General features: G+C 51.4%; 1 protein-coding gene across 1 annotated transcript in view; it reads right to left on the bottom strand.

The window, feature by feature from the left end:
- VAC14 (VAC14 component of PIKFYVE complex) overlaps positions 1–25,239 on the bottom strand; it is a 57,667-nt gene that overhangs the window by 8,373 nt on the left and 24,055 nt on the right. The window contains exons 13-14 of the mRNA XM_005526296.3: positions 22,474–22,627; positions 12,400–12,532 (exon numbers count right to left, since the gene is read on the bottom strand). Of these exons, the coding sequence (XP_005526353.1) occupies positions 12,400–12,532; positions 22,474–22,627 (287 nt within the window). The remainder of the gene's footprint in view (positions 1–12,399; positions 12,533–22,473; positions 22,628–25,239) is intronic.

Here is a 25,239-nt window from a genome sequence, read left to right as displayed (position 1 = left end):
TTTCTAATTTCAGGACTGGTTTTGATTAGTGGGGAGGGGTAAGGATTCTCCCCCCTTCCTTTAAGTGGCATTGGGGAACTGGAAACTCTGGGGGTGTTAGAGAAGTGTGTGGAGACTATCCCTCTGCTTCAAAGCTGTGTCACCTCACAAGGATGCTGTCCTGCTTGGGCACCGGCCCCTCAAGCTGCCCCCAGGTTCTCTGGGATCCACTAGCAGAATGAGATTGCCAGTGCACAGCATCCTCCTATGGCACTGGCAGAGACCTCAAACTCCCCTCCATGAAGCCCCTTGTCCGGTATATCCCAAAAGCAGTCCCCAAAGGAGGGGACAACTGGCTGGTCCTGCAGCTGCTGGCCTCCGTAACAGGAGCCAGCAGCTGAGCCCAACTGCCAGCACCAGGCGGCTGCTGGTGGGGTGAGAGAGTCCCCAGGAGCTCATTCCCTGGGAGGCTTTGATGGCATGAGGGGAATGCCAGGCTGGCTGGGAGGAGGCAGGGAAAGGGACTGAATAGAGGACAGGTGGCTTCAACTCAGATACCAGCTGAGTGTCTGTGGAAGAGAACAGGGCAGAGGGGACAGAGAGTATGAGACATACCCCTTGTATGTACACACCATAAATATATCCTGGATATATACATCCCATAAATAAGTGTGCATATATATACATACACTCCTTAAATATATATATCTCCCCATACATACACGACGTGATGATGGAAGGAACTGGCTAATCTCCCCTGAGGCATCATTTCAGTAAGATGTCTCTCCCTGCATCCCTGTGGGTGATGTGCATCCCCTTGCCCATGGGGAGCCAGAGAGTCCCCAAGGATCTCCTGGCATGGAAGAAGAGGGCAAGAAGTGTCCCCAGGGAGACAAGAGCAGCAGAGCATCATGGCACATACTGGTAATGTTACACAGCTGGCAGCGCAGGCACATGGCGATAATGAAATGTGGTATTCAGGCCATTAAAATTTAACTTCTTAAATTAAAAGGGTTATTCAAGCCTTTCTGATGGAGCCAAGAAATATGGCTGCAGGCAGATGGGAGGCAGCATCCACCTGCAGCATGACAATGGGGGACACCTTGAGCAACCACGGGGCTCCCAAGGGACCCAGCATGTCACCTCCAGCCCCTGCTGCAGTCACAGGACCCTGCCCACTCCCATTGCCCACAGGACTCCTTGACAACACAAGGCTGGCCAATGGAAGAGCCACAGAGGTCACCACAAGCTTTGCGTGCCATGTCACCCTGGGGTCCCCCTGTGTCTCTGATGTGGCAGCCACCAAATTGCCAGCACAGCAGTGTCAATCACAATGAATTCCCATCACGCAAATGGTTGGTGGAGTGGGATGAGGTATGGGAACAAGTGGAACAGGGATTGTACAGGGGCAGGGAGCTGCTGTAGGGCAGTGCACTGGAGCCCAGAGGATGTTGGCAAGATGGGGTGGCTTTAGAGCCACATCTCCAATTAAGGACAAGCCCCGGCGTCCCTCCCAGCCCTCTTGCTTTGACAACTCGATGCCTGGAAACCGGCTAATCTAAACATCATCATTTCAGGGAGCTGTCAGAGTTCCCATCCTGCCCGCTCGTCCCTTTAACCCCTTCAGCCCATCGGCTGCCCTCAGCCACCACGCAGGAACAGGGTGGCAGAGGCTCAGGACAGACCAATGCTTGCTCGGAGAGGGTAAACGTTTGTTTTTCCCTGAAATCTAAAAAAAGTAAGATGAGATCCAGTCTCACAGCAGAACCATCTCCTCTGGGATCTGTGGGGTGCCTGGGGGAACACTGGTCCTGTCCCGTTGCCTGGCCATGCTGAGCACCATCCTGCTGTGTTCAATTAAGCAGGTGCTTCTTCATTAAGCACCAGTGATTTGCTTTATTAGCTCTGGGCTAATAGACATGGGGCCCCAGCAGGGAGAGGATCATGTCTTGTCCCACTTCCAGCAACTGGGACAGAGCCTGAGCTGTGGAAGGAGCTGGCTGAGGTCTGGGAGTGATGCTCTGAGGGGTTCTGCTCCACTTTTCTGCTCATGGTTCTCAAAAAAACTTCTACAGCTGTGAGGGCAGAGCCCCATCATACTTCCTCCCAACCCTCCTCTTCCTCTGCTCCCTTCCTCTCTCCTCCCAAAGGCTTTCCCCCACCCTTCCTCCACATCCCAGGCTCCCCAGCAGATGTCCCGGCTTAACCCACCTAACTAGGGAATCCACAGCTTCCGTGATACCCACTGCCCATCCCCATCCCCCTGAAATTCTCGGGCCAGGAAAAGCAGCATCCCCAGCCTGGCCCAGCAGCTGGGATTCTTTAGGAATTTGCAGAGGAAGCATAGATAAAATTAGGATGGGAAGGGGAGAAGGAAGCAAGTGGGGAAGGCAGGAGGATGTCATTGTCCCATCCTTTCCCTCCATATTAGCAAAGAAAATCCCAGTCCTACATTTTAAACCCCCCTCCCCTTTCCTGAATCCAGGCTCCAGAGCTGCTCCTCTGGGCAAGGGAAACCATGGCAACTCCAGCAGCTCCTGCTTTACAAAATTCATAGCATTTTATGTAAGGGATTTGAAGGGTTTTAAGGTTTAGGAGCAGGGGAGCTCCTTCTGCAGGAGGCAGGTCTGGGGAGGATAAGGATCCTCATCAGCTTTGGTTTCTTGGAATGGTTATCAAGCTCCCTGGGGAAACTCGGCAAAAGCTGCAGACCAGAGATGTGCATATCCTGGGAGGAGATGTGTGGATCTGGGAAGGAGATGTGTGGATTCTGGGAGGAGATGTGTAGATCTCGGAAAGCCGGAGGAGACAAGCCCTGCGATGCCTTCGCTTGAAAAGGGAAAGGTGCAGAGTGTTTTACAGCAAACAAGAAAACCCTCCCACGGAGCGTCTGCTTGGCAGCAGCCGTCAGTGTGACAACTGCCGAAGGAGCCGTGGTGCCAGCTCAGCGCTGGGCTGCAGCCGCCTCAACGTAAGGCGCTCCCCAGGCATCCCTGGGGATCCCCAGAGCAACCAGGATGGATGCCTGAGAGGAATACAGCTCAAATGTGCATTAGTATTTCAGACCAGCTTCAACTGGTGAAACAGCACCTTGATCCTGCAGAGCCTCTGCCCACGGCTTCTGTTCCTCCTGATGCCCCTGGACATCAGGCCACTGGGAGGTCCCTGTCCTGGCTGGCAGGATGGCTTCCCCATTAGCCACTAAAGCTGATAGTCCAGCCTGAAGCTGGGCACATCCACCTTGACTTGTGATGAACCCAGCCTTGTTCCCACCTTGGACACGCCTGGAGAACAGTGCCCTTCAATGAGATCACCTTGAGTTCTCCAAGCAGATATCCAACACCTCTGGACATTTTTATGATCAGTGAGATACCCTCAGCTCTGTACCAAACAAGAGAGGGAAACAGTGCTGGAGCAAGGAGAAGGAAGAGTAATATCCTTTGGAATTGGCCAAAAGGTAAAAGACAACTAAATTTGGAAACCTGATGGTCCACTCAGCCCAAGGTATGGCCCAACTTTTAGCATAACACAGACGAATGTGACAGGTCCTCCAAGGCGAAGCCCACTAGACAGACAACCAGTACCAGTCTCCAGCTGCTAAAGCTGGTGTGTGCCAGGAGTTTCCTTGAGGAAACTTTATAGTGACTTATGGATAAAGCTATCCTGCCCATAGAATTCTGGAATGGTTTGGCTTGGAAGGGACCTTAACAACTATCTCATTCCAACCCCCGTTGCTCCAACCCCCATCCAACCTGGCCTTGAGCACCTGCACTGATGAGTCACTGATGACCTGCAAAGCCTACAAAATCCTGTAGGAACATCTGAGCATTTACAAAAGGCTCATCTGAAAAACAGGCAAACCTCCCCCTCCAAACGCTCCAGGAAAGCAAAAAATTACCTCCCTGAAGCACTTCTTTTCCAACTTTTAAACTTGCCAGTGACTCAACAGCAAAATAGATGGCAAATGCAAGTCTTGCCCTGGGCTCCTGAGGCTTCAAGCCCCAGGCAAAAGGCACCAGTAGCAGCATTAGAGCACGTGCCTGGCTCCAACCACCAGCCCAGCTGAGAGGACCAACTCATGTTCATCTGAACCCTCCAGAACCTGTTCCCAGAGGGGCACTTACATCGGGCACTGATGTTTTCAGGCAAGCTCTGTTTGGAAGAGGAGGAAGGGTAGGGGCTGGCTTGGGAGTGAGGGAGAACAGTAGAGCAGCAGCAGATCCTTCCTTCGAGACGTCCGCTTCCCTTTCAGGCTGACAGCTGTGGCCTAATTTTCAAGAAAACTGACAAGCGCCTTATTTCTCCCCCTGTAATTTCTCATCACTGCAAATAAAATAGGTTAAAGGAGTGGGTGCAATGCTGTGGCAACAGGAGCTGGGAGAGGCTGATCCTGTTCAGGGCATGCACAGCTTGTACAGAGATGGGAGCTGTGGTCCTTGCTCACCCTTCCCCATCACTTTGCTTTAAGATGAAGAAATAAAAGTGCTTTTGTTTCTAAAAGCATGGCCAGGGAGCATGTTGCTGCCCTTGAGGTGGATAAGCCTTTGGATACCCATGTAGGGAAGGCAAACTTTGGGGAAAATGGTCCTGCTGGCTATCTCCAGACCTCTGAAAGCAGGAGGATAGACTATGGCAGGAATACACTCTGTGTTTGAGGGTGAAGCTTTCCAGAAGGAAGAGAAGAAGGGACTGGGAAGAGGTGGCAGTGTCCCATGGCTCAAGGATAAGCGTACCCTGGGGTGGAAAGTGAAGCAGCCTTGTCTCTTCTGCCAACAACTCAAGCACGTCCTGGAGCTCAGGGAAGGAGGTGCCTGTAATTCAGCGAGCCCTGCTGCATTTCCAACTCAAGTATCAGCTGAAAAAATACCCCGTTTATGCCATGGTTTAGTCACCCCAGATGCTATTTCAGCTTTAGTGCCAGGCTTGCCTCCATGCTCACTGCCTCTCAGCATTGGATTGGATCACATGCCTTCTGAGCCAGGATCCCTGGAGAGATCCCAAGAAGGGACACAGCCTGAGGAGCCTTGCTCCCTCAAACCCTCCAAGGCCCATAGATGAATGAGAGGAGAGCAGATGGATGCTCCCTGCCCTGCCAGGACCCTAAGAAAGCACCCAGTGCTATGAGGGTACCAGCTCCAGGTGTAGCTGAATGCGAAGAGCAGTTCATACACAAAGGGAAAGAGCCCTGAGTGGCAGGAACTTCAACCAAGGTGGCTTTTGCACAGCTCTATGCTTTCAGTGAGGAGTTGAAGATGTCCCACCCAGAGATATCTCATCTGAGGACATCCCATCCTAGGAGCAGAGTGCCCAGCTGGACCCACTGGCTGAGATGAGCTATTCTCAGTTTTTAACTGAGTGTGCCCTGCGCCTGGGGGATAACTGAGCAAGATCCCCTGGAAGACAGGTAGGGGAAAAACACTGTTACTCAGCCTGATTTCCTGTTCTGGCTCTTCCCTCCACAAAGATGAATAAACTGAGCTGTCACAGCTGCAGAGCCAGAGAAGGAAGCACCATCATAACACCTGAGCCCAAACAAACAGGATCAGACAGGTTAAGCTGCTTTTCCACGATTAGGGTCCTCACTCCATCAGCCAGGCAAAGAAAATTTGGGAGACACTTCAGAAGCTGCTTGCTCTGAATCCCTGCTCTGCAGAACATGACAGTCAGCAAGCAGGGAAGCTGTGGGCTCCTCTCCCCACTTGTCCAGTTCACTTTCTCCCTCCTTCCACAGCCTGCTTTTCCACAGCATTCCTGCTGTGATCCTAGGGAAAGTGCTGGGAGGAAGCAGGTATCCCTACCTGGGGACCTGCCCTTTGAAGGAACTTGGCCATTCTGTGAGGATTTTCCTCTCCTACACATATTTCCCCTTCCTCCCCTCCACCCTCTCACTGACCCAAATTAGTCCCAGCCCACGCCGGCAATGCCGCTCACATGTGGTTCCCATTTTTCTACAGGAAAACCCATCAAATCCTTCCAAGCAACTCCGAGTACAGCTGGCCCTGGAGCAGCTTTGGTGGGTTAGCACAGCAAACTCATTTCCAGGACCTGGTGCACCCCAGCTCATCCAGCCCCTGCAGCTCAGTGGAGGCATGTTCTGTCCTTCCCTGGAGGTACAGTCCCAGGAGGGAGCTGGCCAGGGCTGGCCCAGCTTCTGCTCTCCCAGCAGGGATAATCCTCTGACAGGGCAACCAGACTCCTCCCTTGCAAAGGTCACGCTGTTGGTGACTGCTGGTGCATTGTGACTCCAGAGCCAACCTCTACCCTGGGGGAAGCTGGGTTACCTCCCTCTTGACTCCTACTTCATGGGGTTGGGAGGGTATCAGAGTGTCCAGAATGATGTCCCAGAGCCTCAGTGAATTAAAATCTCAATAAGCACATGCTCCTGTGGGCTTGTGGAGCCCACTTTGCAATGTAAAAGAGGAAATTTGAGAGCTGGGGGCTTTTGGAGGTACAGCGGGGTTGTTGGCTTCCTTCCAAAATCCCACAGGAGCCAGAGGAGAGTCTGGAGGGTGCTCACAGTGCAAGCCTGGAGCAGAGGGAGAATGAAGGAAAGCAGAGCCTGTTTGCCACCACATCACTGTAGCACTGCTCTGGATCTCCAGGCATGGGGTTTTACACGGCAAGCTGGGGAGAGGAGGTTTTGGGGACAGAGAGAGTTAAAGGGAGACACAGAGGAATGGGCTGGAGATGAGCAAGGAGAAGCCCACTGACCTTGGGGCATGTTCACCACCCTGCTCCATCAGTCCTGCCTGGCTGGGGCTCTGGATGAGAGGGAGTCCCTCTTTCTGCTTTGCAAATGGACAAAAAAAAAGCAAACTAAGAAGCTTTCTCTGGTTCCTCCTCTCGGCGAGGCACGAGGAGGGGGATGGCGAGTGCACAGTTCGTTAAAGCCGGAGGGCAGGCGGCCAGCGAGCATCCTGGCAGGCAGAGCAGTGGATTTTCGCAGGCTCGCTGCCTCCTGACACAGAAGCTTCCCTTGTAGCACTCACAGCTGTTTGGATTTTACCCGAGTTCATATCACAGTTTATCAAAGAGGCTCCATTTTTTTCCTCCTTCTTTTTTTTTTGCACTTTGCTGAGTACAAGCCAAACGGTTCCCACAAAAACAAACGCAGGTTTTGTTCTGCATTGCAGTGGCACAGAGGGTGGGAGAGAGGAAGAGGTGACACGTGTCCCCCCTCCAGCTCTGATTCACTTGTAGAGGGATTTTCAGGGCATGGGTTTGGCAATGGGAGCTGGAGGGGGCACAGTGGCTTCAGCACATCCAAAGGAAGGACCAGGAGTGGGTCCTGTATCCCAGCACTGGGTGCCTGCAGATCATCAGGAGGTATTGGGGTGTTTGGCCAAGGAAAATGTGTGTCCAGAAGAGCTCAAGAGCATCCAGGCTTGGGGAAGAGGAGGGTTTTGGTTAGCCCCAGCTCCTAAGCCCCTTCCATTGAGGGGCTGGGAAGTGAGGACAGCACAGCAGGAGGAAAGGACAAGGTTAGGGATAAGGTGGGAGCCAGGATGGGGCTGGGGGGACACTGGCTCACTGCAGTATAGAGGCATCCTGTGCTCGTGGCACCCCCTTATTACCAAAACAAACACCCACTTGCTCTATACAGGATCCCCAGTGCATCCCTTGCTACCCAAACCTGTGGCTAAACCCCCATCCCACTCCCTCCCGACAGCCCTGCTCACTGGGATGCTGGCAGGCAGCCCTTCCCACTCTCCCAGACGGAGAGCACAGCCCTGGGAATGCCAGGCAGGCCAGTGAAAAGCGATTTAACATGCACCTCACTGCCGGCCTGCCAAGAGCATTGGATGGATGTCTGTGCTCCACACTCCAGCCCTCTGCTCCCCTCCTCTGATTTCTCATCCTGGTTAGCAGATTCAAACTCACTTTGTGTCTTTTTCACTACTTTTTGTGGAGAAACTGGTGTTGTACAGTCAGCCACAGCCTCTCAGAGGCAGAAGAGCTCTGTCATGCCCCCTGAAGAGAGACTGGCCACCCCAGCCCCAAGGGCATCACGTACAGCCCTCCATGCACCCAGTGTGATCTGCCAGTGTTTGTCCTCAGCTCTCCACTGGCCTCATCCCAGCAGGGCTTTGAGATCTCAAGAACAGTCAGAATTTCCAGCCAGGTGAACCTTTCCCGTCTGCTGGAACTATAAATCTGTGGCCCCATCACGAGACTTGGGATTTTCCAGCTCTCCAGCTAATGCCATAAATCGGCTGAACAACCTTATATGCTCCAGCATATGTCTTCCAGAGTGAATGGAGAAGCAGCCAGCCCCCCTGGCCAGCCCCCACAGGGTTCAAGAATACCCCCAAAGGCCAAGGACCATCTCCAGCCAAATGGACAAGTCCCACCAGATGTATCACATGGGAAGTGGTTGGAAAGTCATGCCAGGGCCTCTTCCAAGTAGTTTAACCTCAGAAAACACCCTGTGAGAAGGTGCCAGGCAGTGGGGAGGTTTGTTTAACAGCTCTGTAAAACAAGCTGAGACAACCCCTTCGTGTGGGCCTGCCTGGGGAGCAAAGTGCTGACTCAGGCATCCTCTCTGCCTCAGGGTGCCACTGCTCTTGGAGAAAATGGCCTTGCTGGGCTTAAAAGTTAAGCCCTGCACTTCAAAGCATCCATACACGACATGCATAGGGATGTCTCCAGCCACTCAAGCACATCCCATACCCTGGAGGGTTCATTTGCTGTGGCAAGGTACATCAGCCATGAATATCTGAGCTGTTCCATCTCAGAGAGCAGCAAAAAGCTGGCTGCTTTGGTGCTAGACTTGACTTAGCCAGCTGAACCGGCTCAGATTGACCCTGGGGACAGCACAGGAATTGCACAACCAGCCCTGGGGAGGTACAAGAGGGAAAAAGACAGCTCCTTGCAAAGACAGCCAGCCCTATCCTCACACTATGCTCTGAGCAGCAACACTGATGTCCATGCAGTAGAGCTTAACCTCTCCCTTAATCCCCACATCCCACAGCGCTGGTACCAACCAACAGGCATTAACTCCAGCCTGTAAATCTCGGTGTGAGCTGAAAAGCTCGGTGCCACTCTGCTGCCTGCCTCCTGAGCGGCCAGGCAGCTTTCCCTCCACAGGGCTCCTGCCCGGAGGACAGCCGTGCTGCTCCAAGGAGCCATGTGATGCTTTGGAAGCGCCTCCGCATTTTTCTGCTGCTCCAAGAGGTCAGTACTGAATGGGAATATTTGCTTCTTGCTTAAGGGCTCTGGTGAATCCAGGACGGCCACGTGCCAGCCAGGGCAATTAGTGAAAAGGGTGGAAGGCCTCAGATCTGCTTATCAAGGTGGGAGGTAACACTGATGCTCCTGCCTCTGACAACACTTTGGGAGCAACCTTCGAGTGCAAACGTGCCTGGCTTGAGAGAAGGCAGCACTTGGTATTCTTAGTTTTGAATGCAGACTAATTTTATTGGCTTCCAGCCTAAAAAAGGTCACAAATGACAGTACGAGAGAACTGACCCCCTAAGGAACATTGTCAGCTGCAATGCAGAAAACTGATGCCAAGCCAGAAAAAAAAATTTGGAAGAGATCATGGGAGCAGGTTTCCCTCCTTCCTCCAGGGGAGCATGAGACTCTGTGGGATTCGTACCATTGGAATCCCCTCAGCAAATCCGTTAGCCGGATATTCATGAGGCATCTAAACAGCATTGAAGAGCCTTCTCCTGCATGTTGCTCTTCCTTTCTCACAGATCATAGATGACAGTGAGTTGAAAGGGACCCACAAGGATCATCAAGTCCAGCTCCTCCTGCTGGGACTCACCTTGGCACGTGAGTTCCACCAGAGTCACGGGCTTTCTCTCTGTGAGGTCCCCTTGGGTTGAGGGGATCCCAATCCTATAGCCCTTGGCACAGTTGAAGCATCACACCATGGTTTGATGGACACTGGATCCCACTTGGGAAGGCAGCAGACCGATCCATCCCTTTGAAGCATGAACAGTGCTGGCAGAGGGACTAGGTGCCAGTGCTGGGTTATCCGCAGCCTGGTGGTCACAGGCAAAGAAAAAATCCTCTGGATACTTCCTTATGAATGATAGAAGTTTTTGGAGCTGTTTCTCTGCTATTTTGAAGGAAGTCTGTGTTTCCACTTAGTTCCACCCTGTATTTTCTGGCAAAGCATCTTGAGATATCTACCTTGGGACTGGGGTTACTGATGGTGAGACCACCCATCACACCCATCACCCTATCTCTACCTGAGCCAGGCTTGGAGGGTGAATTCTGCCAGCGAAGGCTGCAGGTACTTCTCCCACCCATCTTCCAGCATCAGCCAGGCTCTGGAGCAGTTCTACATATCTTGGGGAACACAGGTCCTTACAGAGCAAGAGACGGTCCCATCTCCTGCAGAGATAACTGGTCAAACCTCACTTCCATCCTCAAGCACACAATGTGCCATAACCTCTGTCTCTGGGACTCCGAGGACATATCAGGAGAGCGACTAAAGTCCTTTCAGAGTCAACAACCAAGCATGAAAAAACTTGAGTTGGATTAGAAATAAACTACCTTTAATCGCACACCCCGTGTGACCTTGTGAACCTTTGAATTTGCCCACCAACAACGTGACAGGGAAAACTGCTGTGCTGTGCTTGAATAAAACCCCTGTCCCCCATTTCCTTTTCCTGTGAACACTAATCCTTCAGCTGGAAATCATTGCCTGAATGCAACAGGTCTATTTTCCTTCCCTGTTCCAGTGTTCCCAGGCTAGCCTGGGAAAGAGGCAGCAGTGGTCCTGGACCACACTTCAGCAGATGATGTCCCAGTCTCTCAAGCATCCCCCTTGTGCTCTCCAGCTCAGGATGAAACATCCCCAGCATCTCTTAAGTTGAATATGAGATTGGCTTCTCACCCTGCTGTGCAAAACAGCTGAGCTGGCTTGTGGACAGGGGAGGGATGTAACGTGGGAACGCGCATACGGCTTCAATTTGAAAAGTGGCTAAAAATAGCTCCATGAGGCTCCCACGTTCACTGAGTCTCTCCAGCAAGAGATCAATCTTTGCCAGAGAGTCCTGTAAAAGTTTTTTTCCTCTATTCTCATCTTGATTTTTCTGGAAGCAGCAGAGATGTAGTCTACACCAGTCTTTTACCCGCCAACAGTAGGTTTCAGAGTTAATCACTGGTACCTGAGGGCATGGCTCACCCTCCCAGAATGACCACTTTGGCTCCAGTCCTGCACCCACCCCATATAAGCAACAACGTGACTTGACAAAGGACAGAGTCATCTGTTTTTTAATTTTTTTTTTTTTTTGCTTTACCAGATTTTTTGGGGCATGAGTCACTGTAAAAAGCCTCAGCTTGCTGAGCTGCTGTGAGCCAGTCCTACCACACCTCTGGCTGGCTGCTGGGAAAGCTGGGCCTGCCAGCCAAGGCTCCTCCTGCCACAGCCAGAGGGAAAAAGTTGGAGGTGGCTGCAGTACAGGAGAGCTATTAAATGGGACCCTGCCCAAGGTCACTGTCACTCTGGTCACTCTGCTTCCCTAACACAGCATGAGGCCGCTTCCCTGCCAAGGGTGGCTTATTCTAGGGGCTGTGTTGACTGGGGAGAGGGAAGTGGACACTGTGAGTGGGATACTGTCTCTAAGATTAATCCAGACTTGGGCAAAAATTACTGCCCAAGCAGATACAACTCCATATGAAGCTCAGCTTAGCAAATTTTGGGAGCTCTGCATGCTGTATTTTCCCACTGCAGTGATGGGAGCCCTTCATCAATACCTGGCACACCCCTGTGCCTTTGGAGAGGTGGCTCTCTTCTCCCACAGAAGCATGGCTTGTATCTCATGCTCTCCCCCTGCTCATTTTGATGCCACATCCCCAAAAGTTTCCACCAACCTCCTCACTGATTTCTCCACCCTGCCTCAACCATTAACTCTGTTATTTCCCAGCGAGCTGAGAAATGGATATCCCTTTCAGATTTTATTGCAATAAAGATGACTCCCTGCCAGCTGCCACGACACTTGGCATTCCAGCCTTCACAACATTTGGCTCTCCAGCCTCCGCCTCAGCTCCTTAAAAAGCTGAAGCAAAATCTACCAACTCTATGTACTGAAACACATGGCTTTGGATGGGTGAACACCTCACCAAGCTGGCTGGAGAGATTCACTCAGCTTGGCACTCTGAGTGCAAGCCTGTCTTTGTGCTCCGGCTGGTCTAGTTGTTTCTTAACGAAACAGGCTCTGACAACACTATTAAATAAGGAGCCACTTTGCCTCCGGGGATGGGAGAGAGAAATATGGTGCCTTGACATGTAAAAGGCAAATCCTGTTTGCTCCAAAATCGTTTGTTGGGAGAGCAAGGGAAGCTTGAGCAAATTGTTTTGGCTCTGAGTGAATGCAGTACTTGGGCTGCTTGACTCCGCCATCCCTGTCCCACCTGTGCCAGGGGTGCTCAGGGGCTTCAGTAAGGCTGGTGGGGTGCTCTGACCTGATGATGAAGGCTCCTCTGGTTTCCAGGAGTTTCCGTTCACTGCTGAAGCGCTTGAGCAGGTTGATCATGAACTTGTAGAAGTAGGAGTTCATGGTGGGGGTGGAGGGTGAGCACTCCAGGCCTTTTGTACCTGGGGAGGCAAGGGGAGAGCAAGTAAGAGCTGCCAAAGCTTTGATGAGAGAGCAGACACCCAAAACATGGCCACAGTACTGAGAAGATGAGGGCAGGGGCATGGAAAGATTTTCAAGCCTCATATAACATCTGGTTGGTTCAAGCAGAGCCAGCCCTGTCTTAGCTCTCTCCAGCCCAAGGGAAAACATCTTATGGTGGTTGCAGCCCTGGAAGCAGCACCTGGGGTTAAAATGGGATTTTTGGGAGTTCATTCCAGAGCTATTTAGCTTCAGTAGCTGTTAGAAGGAGTGCCTGAGGCTCTAAATTGAGCCAATCCCATCTCCTCAGATATGGCATGTACAGCCATCCCAAAACCAACAGATTGCTGGTGAGTTGAAGAGCCTGTAATCCAACCCCAGAAGCCACAGATGCCCCAAGCCCAGTGTGCATGTAGTGGCAAACACACACAGGCCACAGCACGGACATGGGTTTATACTCAGTGATGTGATTTTCCCTGAGCAGGAGCCACTTGGTGCAAGTGTCACATACAATGAGCCCCAGGGCTGGCATAAAGCACTAGTCAAACCACAGCAGAGCTCTGGGCTTAGGGATTGCCCTGGTCTGAGACTCTTGGCAGGGAGGGCAGGGAAAGGGGCAGCCCCCAGCTCAGGGAAATATGCCTTCCAAACACAAGAGCAGGGAGCTGGCAGGTAAAGATTGCTTTTCCCACAGTGAAACCCCAGGGGAGATGGTTTATTTAGCAGGACAGCGCTCAAAGCAAATGTTTGGAGAGAGCATTTCAAAGGCGACTTTGCAACAAGGGGAGTTCTCTCCCTTAATTTCTCCTTTGGAAAGGCCACATCTAACTGTGGTAAGGAGGGAAGCCTGCACACACGAGCACCCCAAGGCTATTCCCCACCCACTGCTTCCATCAGATAACCGAAGGAAACCTGAGCAGTTTGATTTATGGATGTTGTCTGCTTCTACGGACACTCAGCGGAGCATGGAGCAGCCAATTAAAGACGCAATTAAGCTGCCAAAGCCCAGGAAAGCTGATGGAAAAGCTGCTGGTCTGTTTTCTATCCTGCCTCTCCCAGTGATACACAAGAGTTACATGCAGGGCAGCTTCCCCAGGTTTGGATTTAGAACATAAAGAGTCAAAGAAAAGGGAAAATGAAATATGAGGTCATTCTGACCAGAACCCGGTGTCCTCTTCCCGCTGGAGCTGTGTGTTCACCCACCCCTTGGTTTATCTGTAACCCCAAGCCAGGCTTTGAAGCAGGCAGCTCCCCGAGCACAAGTGTTCACCATCGCATCATGTTTCCCCTCAGCTGCAGGGAAGATGATCTGGGCAAAGGGAAAAAAAAAAAAAGGATCCAGCCAAGCCAATGTGCTCCAAAACAAAGGTGTGTTTGTTTGAAGGCAGGGAGTACCCGGCGTGAAAATATAGCCATGCCCCACGAGTCATCACTACAGCTGCTCAGCACGGCTCAGAAGGGAGCAGAGACACGGTCTGGAGGTGACATGGGGCAGCTCTGCCTTCCCACTGCTCCTGCCTGCAGCTCAGCCTCAAACCTCCCAGCAGAGCCTGGGAAGGCAGGTGAAGACCAGGCAGAAACTGTCTTTCAAAGTTGCAAAAATGATATTTTTGCCCATTTCCTCAGCAGCTCTGAGGCATTCAAACCTGGCTGTGCTGCAACATGAGCTAGCAGCAGGTAGGACATCCCACCCTCATTCCTACCAGCTAACAATGCTCCAGTGCTGTAGCTGCTCTGGGGGAAGGTCTGATCTTGGAGTTTTTCCCTTCTCAAGCCCCCAATGGCACAGTGTTCCCTCCACAAAGCAAAGCCAGGTTTGTGCCTCATTGTCACCTTGCATATCCTAAAACACATCCCAGAGAAAAAACAGGAGGAAGAAGCAATTTTTCTCCTCCCTGACAGAAGCAGCACTTTTGCTGTGCACAGGACAAAGCCTGGGAGCTGTATGACTTCATGACAGACCAGCCACAAGCACCTTCTGATATGTGCTCTGTGGTGCAGCATCTCCTGCATCTTCAACTGGAGACTGGCAATGACCTGTTGGATCAGCTGAGTATCCAAAAGTCAGAATTGCCTTGGAGATCAGATCCCAGCTACAGTCTGCAGGACTTTCATTACTGCTGTTTTCTTCCATCAGCTTTCCTTAACCTTGGACCCTTCTGCCCAGCCTGGGAGCAAGGAAGGATAGGGATATAGAGATGGTGAAAACAAGACTGTGCCCTGTTTTTCTTAGGAGAAGAAATCATGTGAGTCTGCCCACTCCAGGGAGCCTCTTCACCGTCCTCTGCCTCTGGGAGCACTGAGACTGAACTCCAGAGGGATCATTTCTCCATTCTTTGCCTACCCCGTGCATATGAGCTATGCCTGCAGGTCCCTAAGGAAGGTTTCCACAGTGGCACACCATGCCAGAGAAGCTTTGCCAATGCTCTCTAGGGCTAATGCTGGGCGTGAGGAACCAGTATGTAGGAGTCTGCCAGGCTGTAAAAGGCTCAACCAAACCTCAAATGGAGTTTAAACAGGCAATACTTCCAAGCAAGCAAAGCAGTTATTTTCCAAAGCCTCCCAATCCTCCAAACTTCCCGTTTGTTCTGTTTACAGGATGTCTAGGAAGTGGCTGGCACCTTGTGTGCCATGGTGTAACCCTTCCTGGCGTAGCCTGGAGCTCAGTTTGCTGCCCTGTGGGTTACAGCTCAGCACAGTGGCATTCCCAGCCCGACAGAACTGTAGGAGCAGCTTGTCAAGTGCTTCTCTGCAGCACGAGAGACAAGCAGAAAGAAGTGTTAAGAAAACTGTGGCATAATTAATTGAAGCTTGCACCTCTCCCCCTTTCCCTGAAGCAAGACTTTGCAGATCTGTAACCTGCCAGATCTGCTGTTAACGTAGCTGGGGCTGGTGGCACGTCACGGCTCTGTTTTGTTTTTTTTTTTAATTTGGCGTGGAGGAGGGAGCTGGAAGAAGAAAGATCTGTGCTCAGAGGAATGATGAAACTCAGTCCAGACATTCACTAGAATAGGAACAAATGGGAATTTTGGGCTCAGAGGAATATCAGAGCAGTGAAACATGAAGAAAGAAATGTGAGAATTGCAGCTCTATGGCTGCAGTGTGTCCACATCAGCCTGGGTCCTTGTAACTGAATCACAGAAGCGACATTAAAGCTCATCTAGTTCCAAGCCCCCTGCAATGGGCAGGGACACCTTCCACTAGACCAGGTTGCTCAGGGTTTCATCCAATCTGGCCTTGAACACTTACAGGATTCAAGGTTACAGGTTACACAATCTGTGCCAGTAACACATCACCCTCACAATAAAGAACTTCTTCCTAATATCTAAGCTGAACATATTCTCTGCCAGTTTTACACCATTATCCCTTGTCCTATCAATGACTACAACAACCTTTTGCAGCCCAGGACACAAGGCTACCAAATCCTTTCCCCAGATTGCCTTCACAGACTGGGGCAGAGCCAGGGACACAAGTGGGCTCTTTGGATCATCTAAGTCAATACCAACATCTGCTCCCCCAACCATGGGTGCCAGCTCGAGCAGAGCACAGTGAATGTCTGCAACCCCCCAGTGCACCCCTGAGCGCTCACCAGCGGCTCATGCTGTTCCCATCGCTTGCGTGGCCACACTATAAATCAACTGAGACAGGCAATTAGGGATCTATATTAAGGCCCTTATAAATATATATTGTACATCACCCTGGAACATTCAGGCTGTCTGGCTGCTTGATGGGCTGAGCTGTGTCAAGACCTACAGTATCCAAAGTGTCCCCACATTGCTCCAGGTGAGCCTGGAAGACTCCGACACGAACTTGGATTTTCCTATCTCAGCCACAAAGTTCTGAACTTCACCCCGGCATAAAACAATTGCTATTAATTTACTATAATTGGTTTCAAACTAGTCTTAATTAAAACCGGTGTGGACTTGCTTAACTCCACTGAAACCAAACTGAAATAAGATTGGAGCAGAATTGATTCCTTTCTGAAGCGAGCTAAAGCTGGGTAAGCTGGTTAAAGAGTATCCACAAGGGTATTTGCGGTGGTTTAGCTAAAATGATTTACCGCAATCTCTAATTGAAGCAATTTCAGCTCGGATATAGGGAGGGTAAGCTAAGAGTTGGCGAGGCCAAGCATCCTTCCCACCCGAGTGCTTTCCCCAAGGCATCATGTTTCCAGCTCAGCCCAGAGAATGATCTCCCTCAGCTCCTCTGGGAGCAACAGGGATAAACCCGGCGGCAGCCGGAGCTGGTCCATGAGCCTTCAACCCGCCCGAGTGCCAGCGGCGTGGGAGTCGGCACTGCCAGATGGTGCTCGGCGAAACCCCGGGCAGCGACGTGGGAATCTGCGCAGCGTCTCCCCCCGGCAGCCTTCCCCAGGATGTTTTGAATTTTAGCTTTTGCAAACACTGAGTGGTGAAGCCTTGCGGAGCAGGATAAAAATAGAGCCGTAAAAAAGGCAAATCCTCCCCTCCTCCTCCCAGAAAGCCGGCACAGGGCGTAGCTGGAAACAGATGTGAACATGTCAGCAGCTCAGCTGGGCTCTGGAAAACCTCCACTCTCCCTTCTCCAGAGCACAGGATGCTGCTGACGAAATAAACCCATCAAAATTCTGGATTGCACAGCCAGGGACTGTGCTCAGCCTGGTTTTGCCTGGGCACACATGCATGTTTCTCCCCTTCCTACCTGGCTCAAGAGCCATGGGTTTGTAATTCCAAAGACTTCAACATCTCGACAGAAAGGGGATCCCAGATGGGTTGGGATACATATTTTGATACCAAATGAGGCTTTTGCTGCTTCTGGTTCTCCCCACCTTATGTAGGGGCTGTGCTCACAGCTGCCTTGGAGGAAGGTAGCAGGCAATGGTAATTCTGATGGTTTTCCCAGGAAGGTTAGCAGTCCACTACTGCCTCATTTTTCTTTGCTAAGGTAAATCAATAAGCAAAAATGCAGCAGGGGTATAGCTCTGCCATTGCTCAGGAGCATGAAGTACCCAGCAGAGATGCAAACCAGGAACAGTTAAGCTTCCTGGTGAGCTTAGACCGGGTTGAGGCTCCTGCATGGAAAGGTGAAACCTAAGGAAGATAACCTGCAGGAATGAGCAGCCATGGGTTTTGCTGGGCCATTTCCACACCAATATTCATTCTGCTAGTTTGTGTTTCACCTCATTCCTCACCTCATCCAACAAATTCCTCACAATGTCTTGGGGAAACTGAGGCAGCCCAGCGAAGGAACTCCAAGGGAGGGCTTGGCTAGGAGTGATTTATCTACGCCATCAACTTCTCCTTTGTCCACCACTACAGATCAGTAATCCCAGCTGTTATTTGGGAATCCCCAGCCTTTCTGGCTGACTGTATGCTGTGACCATCTCAGGAGGGATGGATACCTGGAGGCACGCCAGGCGAGTTAATGCTACATCTGGATGGTGTCTCCTGGGGTTTTCCACAGCATCCCAGCCCCGCTATTACACTGCATCCAGGAAAACAAGCAGATCACCCTTTCCTTCAAATTCCTCTCCTCACCAAGAGGCAGAAGAACGTTTTTGACAGTCAACCCTCCTGAACAGCTTCATATGCCAGTGGAAAAAGAGATGCCACAGACACCAACCATCAGAAACCAGACTGCTGAGCTCTAAGCACTCAGGAACAGGCCTCTTTTCTCTTGCCTGCTTGGCTCCTCTGCTCCCTGCTGTCACACTCCTGATCCTGCGAAAACTGTTGCTCCTTCAAGAGCAAGTGGCTGGTGGTGTGATGTCAGCTGCCTCATTGCCTTTTGTGGGGAGGATGAGTAAGGGAGGGTTTAACTTTTTTCCTTCTCTAACACTGGAAATAGCAGTTTAGCAAATCTGAGCCATCTGACAAGAGGCCACCTTCTCTTTTCTACCTTTCATGGACCTCCTGTACACTACAGACTCTCACCTGATGTTTGCAGAAGCTGCCCTAACATTTTACAGACTGTATGGAGGTGGGACCTGTAATACACTGCCACCTCTGCAGATCTATGACTACACAAATGAAGCAACAGACAACAAGAAGGGAGTGGTTTGGCTCACTGAGATTAAGATCCCCCACCAAGATATTTCAAAAGCAAATCCCTAACATAGAATATCTCCACTCTAGAATGTTGCATGTTCTCCAAGGGGGATACAGCAAGACTGAACTCAACAGACTACATTTCTCAGGGTCTGTCTCCTCCAGAGTAATCCACTAACTCCTGGGATATCCATGGTCAGCCAGTGGAAACCAGTGATCTCAGGCACATTAATGAATTCACATACAGAGTCAGACTCCCAGTAAATATCCTATATATAGCGTGAGGTGCTCAGAGGGTACAGCACTGTCCCCACCATCTCCGGCAGGAAGCCAGGCGGGAGAGACCGGACCAAGCTGGAGAGGAAACAAAGGGCTGTAACTGCTTCACCTTACAAAGCTGTGCAGAAAGGAAGGAAGAGATGTGTGCAAGAGTCACCCTGTGCAAGGCAGCAGCTGGTCTGGCATCCTTCTGGAATGAGCTTTTGTCTCTTGTGCAGAGCAGAGCTGTAGACCGGGCTGGAGGGTTTCCACCTATGGTTTCACGGAATGGTTTGGGGTGGAAGGTACATTTAAAGGCCATTTAGTCCAACCCCCTTGCCATGGCCAGGGACACCTCCCACTAGACTAGACCAGGCTGCTCAGAGCACCATCCAACCTGGCCTTGAACACTTCCAGGGGTGGTACTCATATCTTCTCTGGGTAATCTCTTCCAGTGCCTTGCCAACCTCACAATGAAGCATTTCTTCCTAATACTTAATCTAAAATTACTGTCTTTCAGCTTGAATCCATTCCCCCCTGTCCTTTCATTCCATGCCTTGTCCAAAGTCCCTATTCAGTTTTTCTGGAGCCCTTTCAGGCACTGGAAGAGGCTCTAAGGTCTCTCTGGAATCTTCTCCAGGCTGAACAACCTCAAATCTCTGTCTGTCTCCTTAGTAAAAGTGTTCCAAGCCTCTGATCATCTCTGTGACCTCCTCTGGGCTTGCTACAACATGTCCATGTTCTTCCTGTGTCTGAGGATCCCAGATCTGGATACATTCTTCCAGATGGGGTCCCACCAGAGTGGAGAAAGGCACAGAATCACCTCCCTTGACTCACTGACCTCGGTGACAATCACTCTCAGGTCATCTGCTACTTTTTCTACAGGGTTGGAAAAGACACTCCCAAAGCAAAGCAGGCAGCTGGACTCGCATTGTACTGACCAGATTGGCATTTGCACCATCACTCTGAGGACTGGGAAGCTCTTGGGCACAGCCCTGCAGCCCTTGTCCCTGGAAAAGTGCACAGAAGGTACCAAGGAGACACTCCTGGAGGCCAACACCAGCCATCCTCTCCCAGGGCAGTCAGAGCAGGTTGGGAGGAGATGTTGGGTCTCCCTGACAGTGCTGAGCTGGGCTGGCCCCAGTTCATTGTGCTTGGAGAAGGCGTCGAGGGCAGCTGACCTTACGTAACCGGAGAACAAAGCAGCTAAATAAAAACTGGAGCTGGGAACGAGCTGCGGAAGTGGGACACGGCTTTCCTGACTAATCAACCAACATCTGAAGGAAACCGAACTCAATGGCAGGGAAACAACTGCATAAACACATCCCGAGGGAAGAAAGGGAGAGAGAGGAAGTGTGGGGAAGACCATGGGGGCACTGGCCCCTTCCACCTCCACTCCTGCCCTTATTGCTTGGCTAGCAAAGCCTGGAGCACCAAGACAGAGAGCACAGCAGGAAATCTGCCATGAGCTCAAGGATTTCAAAGGGTGACCTTGCTTGTTTACCTGCAAAGCCACCAACTGCACACTTGGAAGGGCCTCTGGGATAGGAGAGGATTGGGGCTGGGATAGCTCAGCAGCTCTCCTCCCACTGCTGGCATCAATGACAACTCAGTCTGAAGTGGATGAAGGGAATGGAGAGATTTAACTCCAGGGACAAAAGCTGGAACCCTGCAGCCCCCACTCTAATGGGACAAGAGCACCCATCCTACTGCTAATACAGCACTGTCTGAACCACAGCACCCTAGGGAACCATCCCATATATCCCAGTACAAAACCAGAAAGGGGTACACCCTCTCTTCGGGGCCAGCACCTCATGATTTTTGCCTGGGAAGGGCAGAGTTTTGGCTCACTTGCTCTCACCACCCAGGACCACGCTCAGACATGGGGATTTCCATTGGCCACTGTCCTGCTCCAAAAAGCCCTCCCTTCATGCAATCCTCTGACAAAAGGAGTATTTTTCAGGAGCTTCTGATTTTCCAGGCATAATCCAGGAAGGTCCTGGCCCAGCTGTAACCCTCAATTTCCCTGGGGGAACTCCCCAGCAGCCCATCCAGTCTCAGCCTTGGGTGGTCAAAGCCAGACGGACTGGGGCCATGATAAACGTCTAAGGCCAATGAACCAGCTCCTTTTTCCCTCCCCAAAAACATCTGCCTTTGGTTAAAAGCCAACAACCCTGCAAAGCTCAGCCCCAAATATATTCTTAAGGAACAATTTTCTGGTGCATTATAGGGAAGGGGAAAAGAGGTGAGGAAGCCAGAGCCCACTAGGACCTGTGTAGGGGCAAGTTGTCCCACCCTGGGGCAACGGGAGCTCCGGCCCCAGCAGATCTACTCCAGGAGGGGAGAGCCAGACTCTTTTTAAAGGTTACACTTGAGTAAGTGAAGCCAAGCTGCTCTTCCAGATAGCTAACAGGGGCCACAGCAGCCGTTAGGATCCACGCCATCCAGCCTGCTATTTTTAGATCATCCAGAAGGAAGGAAACCTCAGACAACCATCAGTGTGAGCTGAACTGCAGCTCCTCAGCTGCTTGGCCGGCACTGCAGGAGCCGCTCCACCCAGGCAGTCTCACTTCTGACAGTGGGAGGATGGATGAGACTTGCAGAGAGCTTGGGGAGGTCACCAGCTCTGCAGCCCTCACCTCTCCATTGCAGAGATAAAGCTGCCAGCAGGAAACAGGTAGATCCGCAAAAAAAAATCCCACCCTGAACAGCCCAAAACCTGAGCTGGTTGCTGGTGCAGACATTTATAAGACCAGGGAGGGGCGAGTGACCCAGGATCTTCAAAGAAAACAAGGCCTGGGGATGGGAAAGCAAAGCCTCTCTCTCTGGTGGTGATTTTGCAAGGCCCTGTGGCTGCATCCTGCACAGGGAGAGGCAGACTTGGCTCAGTGCTTGGGTTGCAATCCAAAGCTCACATGAAACGTGCTTTTGGCTGGGACGACCTGGCCTGGGGAGTACAACAGGGAGGCCCTTAAATAGCAGCGGAGGAGGAGAAGGAGCAGCCAAGCAACTGTAAAGCATGAACCACAGACAAGGGAAGGTGAAAAAAAAATTCATGTGCCAGGATAATTAATGAAAGGTTGTTTTTTTTTTTAATCTCTCAAGTCCCCAGAAAATAAGATCGTCCCTCTTTATCTCTCTCCTGAGGTTTTGCCAGACACTCAGAGCAACATAATAGTTCATAGCCAATGTGGGCAGCCCAGCACAGGGATCCCTCTGCATCTATGGATGTTTTGGAGACCTGGGATTGCAGCCAGCATCTCATCCTGCACTGATTCTAGAGCTCTGAGGGCTTTTACAAGGAGAAAAGAGGCTGGAACCCAAGGACCCATGAAAAATAGGACAACAATGACATCTCTCCATACTGGCCTCTGGAGCATCCCACTGCTAAACCCCCAACACATAAAAAAGCAGGGGAAATATAAAAGTAGGGGAAAGAGTAGTTAAAATAAAAGCAGTGCCTTGGTCTGCACCATGGCAGACTCGATCCCCAAACTATGCTGGGTGGGTATGAAGACGTTGATTTATTACTGTAAAAGAAGCTTCTCCTTTTGCCTGAGCAAACCTGACTGGTGCTATGGAACATGAAGAGAGCCCAGGAAGGGGGAGGCATGGAGCTGTGGCACGGGGGCACTCACTGGAGGAATTCAGCTGGCCAGCTCTGGCTGGGACATGAAGTTCCACTGGGCCAGGTCGCACGTCAGAGCCATCAGAGGGACCATGACCCTCCTCTGTCTGTCCTGCTGGGGAAGAAGCGATCTCAGCCAGCAATTCCAGGTCCTTCAGGATAACCTGTGGAGAGAGGGATGGTGCAGGGTGAGCTTTCCTTTTCCAAGAGGGTGAGGTGGGAAGCAAATACGAAATCTCAGCACACTGAGAAAGGTATAGTAATGCTTGCAGAGGTGATGGGGCAGGAAAGACAAAAGAAAAAAACAACCCAACAGTTTCTGCTCTGAGAGCCCAAGGAAGCATATAAAATAAACCCAAATTTACACAGCCAGGAACAGGGCTTGCTTTCCCCTTGTCCCACTTCTCGGAAGTCTGGGTTTTGCATTCCCCTCATAACCACAGACTTCGGACAATCTCAGCTAGAGCACAGGGGTGTTCTGGGGGCACACACCAGTCAGCTCCCCTCTGCAAGGCAGCATCCCAGGGAAGGCTCAGCTCAGAACATCAAGGCAGAGCTACCATTTGGATTTCATAGCTCTTTCTTTCCAGAAGTCACCAAATTGGTCTATATATAGCATTTCTGGAGAAGTTATTACTGGGTGGGTTTTTTTTCCATCCTCAACCCTTCTCAAGTTTCAGGCTATTTTGGGTCCCCCTTTATTCAAACGTCCTTGGGTCGAGATATTTCATCAACTGTCCCTGATGCTCTAAGTGCAGCAGGGCTGTGCAGAGCAAAAAGGCTGCCAAAAAGGGTTGACTGCCACGTCTTTACTCTTCAGCATCTGGCAGAGCACATCCCAACCACCCTTTGCCCACCAGCACAGTATCCCAGGCTTTCCCTGTGTTCTCACAAAGCATCTTTCTGAAGAGCTGCAGTTATATAGGAGTTTTATTTTCTGAGCTAACACAGAAAACCTCTCGCTCTGGAAAAACAAAAAGCCAATTATGTCTTTTTTTTTTCATCATGATTTGAGGTCAGATTCTTAATCCAGCCTCTCAGAGCTGTGTGATGAGCCTCAGCTCTGAGACCCTGCTTGGGGTCAGGATTCTCTGGCCAGGGTAGCCAGGGCAGCAGTGGCCGGCACTACTGGAGGGTATGCATGGACCTCTCAAGCTTTGGAGAGGTTAAGGGGTCTCCCCCTTGTATAGGTTACAGGTAGGAGGTGGAAAAAGCAGCACAGGCTGAATTTTACAACTGAAAAACGTGGAGGAAGTAACAAGCAGGAGTGATCGGTACGTGAGCACTGGGAGGAAGAGCAGGCAGCCGCAAAGACCTGGGGTTTTCCAGCCGTGGGAATGAGGCAGGAAGCTCCAGCTCCTGCTGCTTCTTCCCAACATGCTCCAGAGAGGGTTCCCAGCTGGGGACAGAGGAAAGGCAGGAGTGCTTGGTATGCACTGCACATCCCGGTGCTAAGCAAAGCTGGAGCTGGCGGCTGCTTTGTGCGAGCCAGGAGGCTGTAAGAAAGCAATATCCTGCCATTGCCATGGCAACGACCGGCTGCGCCAGGAGCGAGCTGGTCCCATCCGTCAGGATCCCAGCGGCCATCGGACCTGACAGCGTCGGAGCATGAGGGCCAGAGCTCTTCCCAGCTGCCAGGTGAGGGTGTGATCCTGACAGCCAGCCTGGAGGATCAACCCCCAAGGGCGTTTTCCTGATCCCGAGGGGATTTCTGGGAAGGTTTCCCAGTGGTGATGAGATGTAGGACAGTATGCCCTGCTCTGGGCAAATGTGTGCCTGGTTAGTGTAAATAGGAAGCAGCATCATGATGGATGGGGAGACTTGTCCGATGTCTCAAGCCATTCCCAGCACAGGGATGAAGAGCAGCATGGAAGAGGACGAGCTCTGGGTGGCTCAGGAATGAGAAGCAGGTTTTCAGACAGTTATAAATAAGCAGCTATTTTTCCTCTCTGAGAATAGGCAAGATTTCTCCCTGCATTGCCTCCAGAGCATGGATTTTGAGGGCACACACAACTGTCAGCTTCTCCAGATCTAGGTCAGGTTAATTTGCCGCTTGTTCTGGTTGAACGGAGCCGAGACCAGCTCTGCTGGCAGCAGCACGGGAGGAAAGCAGCCCCTGGATTGTGTGTGCCGGATGGGATGCACCTCCCTGTGCGTGCAAAGCCGTGCTTGGTGCTCCTGGAAGGGGCGGGGGGGGCATTTGCCTTTCATCAGAACACTGGGCTGGCCCCAGCCCAAGGCAGAGGAAGGGGAGGTGATCCCAAATGTGCTGCAGACCCCTGGGAGTGGGACTTAGCATCCCACAGCACATGATGACTACTAGGACAGCAGAGCAGGCTGCAGCAGCAGCTCCTGGGACACAGGCAGGCTAGGATACGGACTGGCTCCTCAAGGTGCTGTCCTTGCTGGTATTTACAGATAAGCTGGGAAAAAATGAATGAATTAAAATGCCTGAGTGCAGGAGGGAGATGCTCCTGGGTGGCCTTGGATGTCCTAGTGGACATCTAATATTCCCTGGGCAATGAAATGGGGCACTCAATATCAGGTTATTCTTGCCAAGGAGAAGATGGGAATTCAGCTGAAGCAAGATATTACCAACACAGAAAACAAGAACATTAAGAGCTGCAAAGCACTTCAAAGGGGTCCAAGAATCTGGGAGGCTGTGGAAAACCCCATAGCATTTCAAGGATGGGCAACACAGGTAGTGGAGACCCAGTGGGAACAAGAAAAAGCCAAGGATGCTGCTGAGTGCTTCCTCCTTCTCCACAACATAAAC

This window comes from Pseudopodoces humilis, chromosome 14 (genome assembly GCF_049639895.1).
Source record: "Pseudopodoces humilis isolate 2021_Gansu_Grassland_sample_001 chromosome 14, ASM4963989v1, whole genome shotgun sequence".
Classification (NCBI taxonomy): domain Eukaryota; kingdom Metazoa; phylum Chordata; class Aves; order Passeriformes; family Paridae; genus Pseudopodoces; species Pseudopodoces humilis.
The sequence above is the reverse complement of the archived record's forward strand: the minus strand, read 5'-3'. Positions and strand labels throughout refer to the sequence as shown.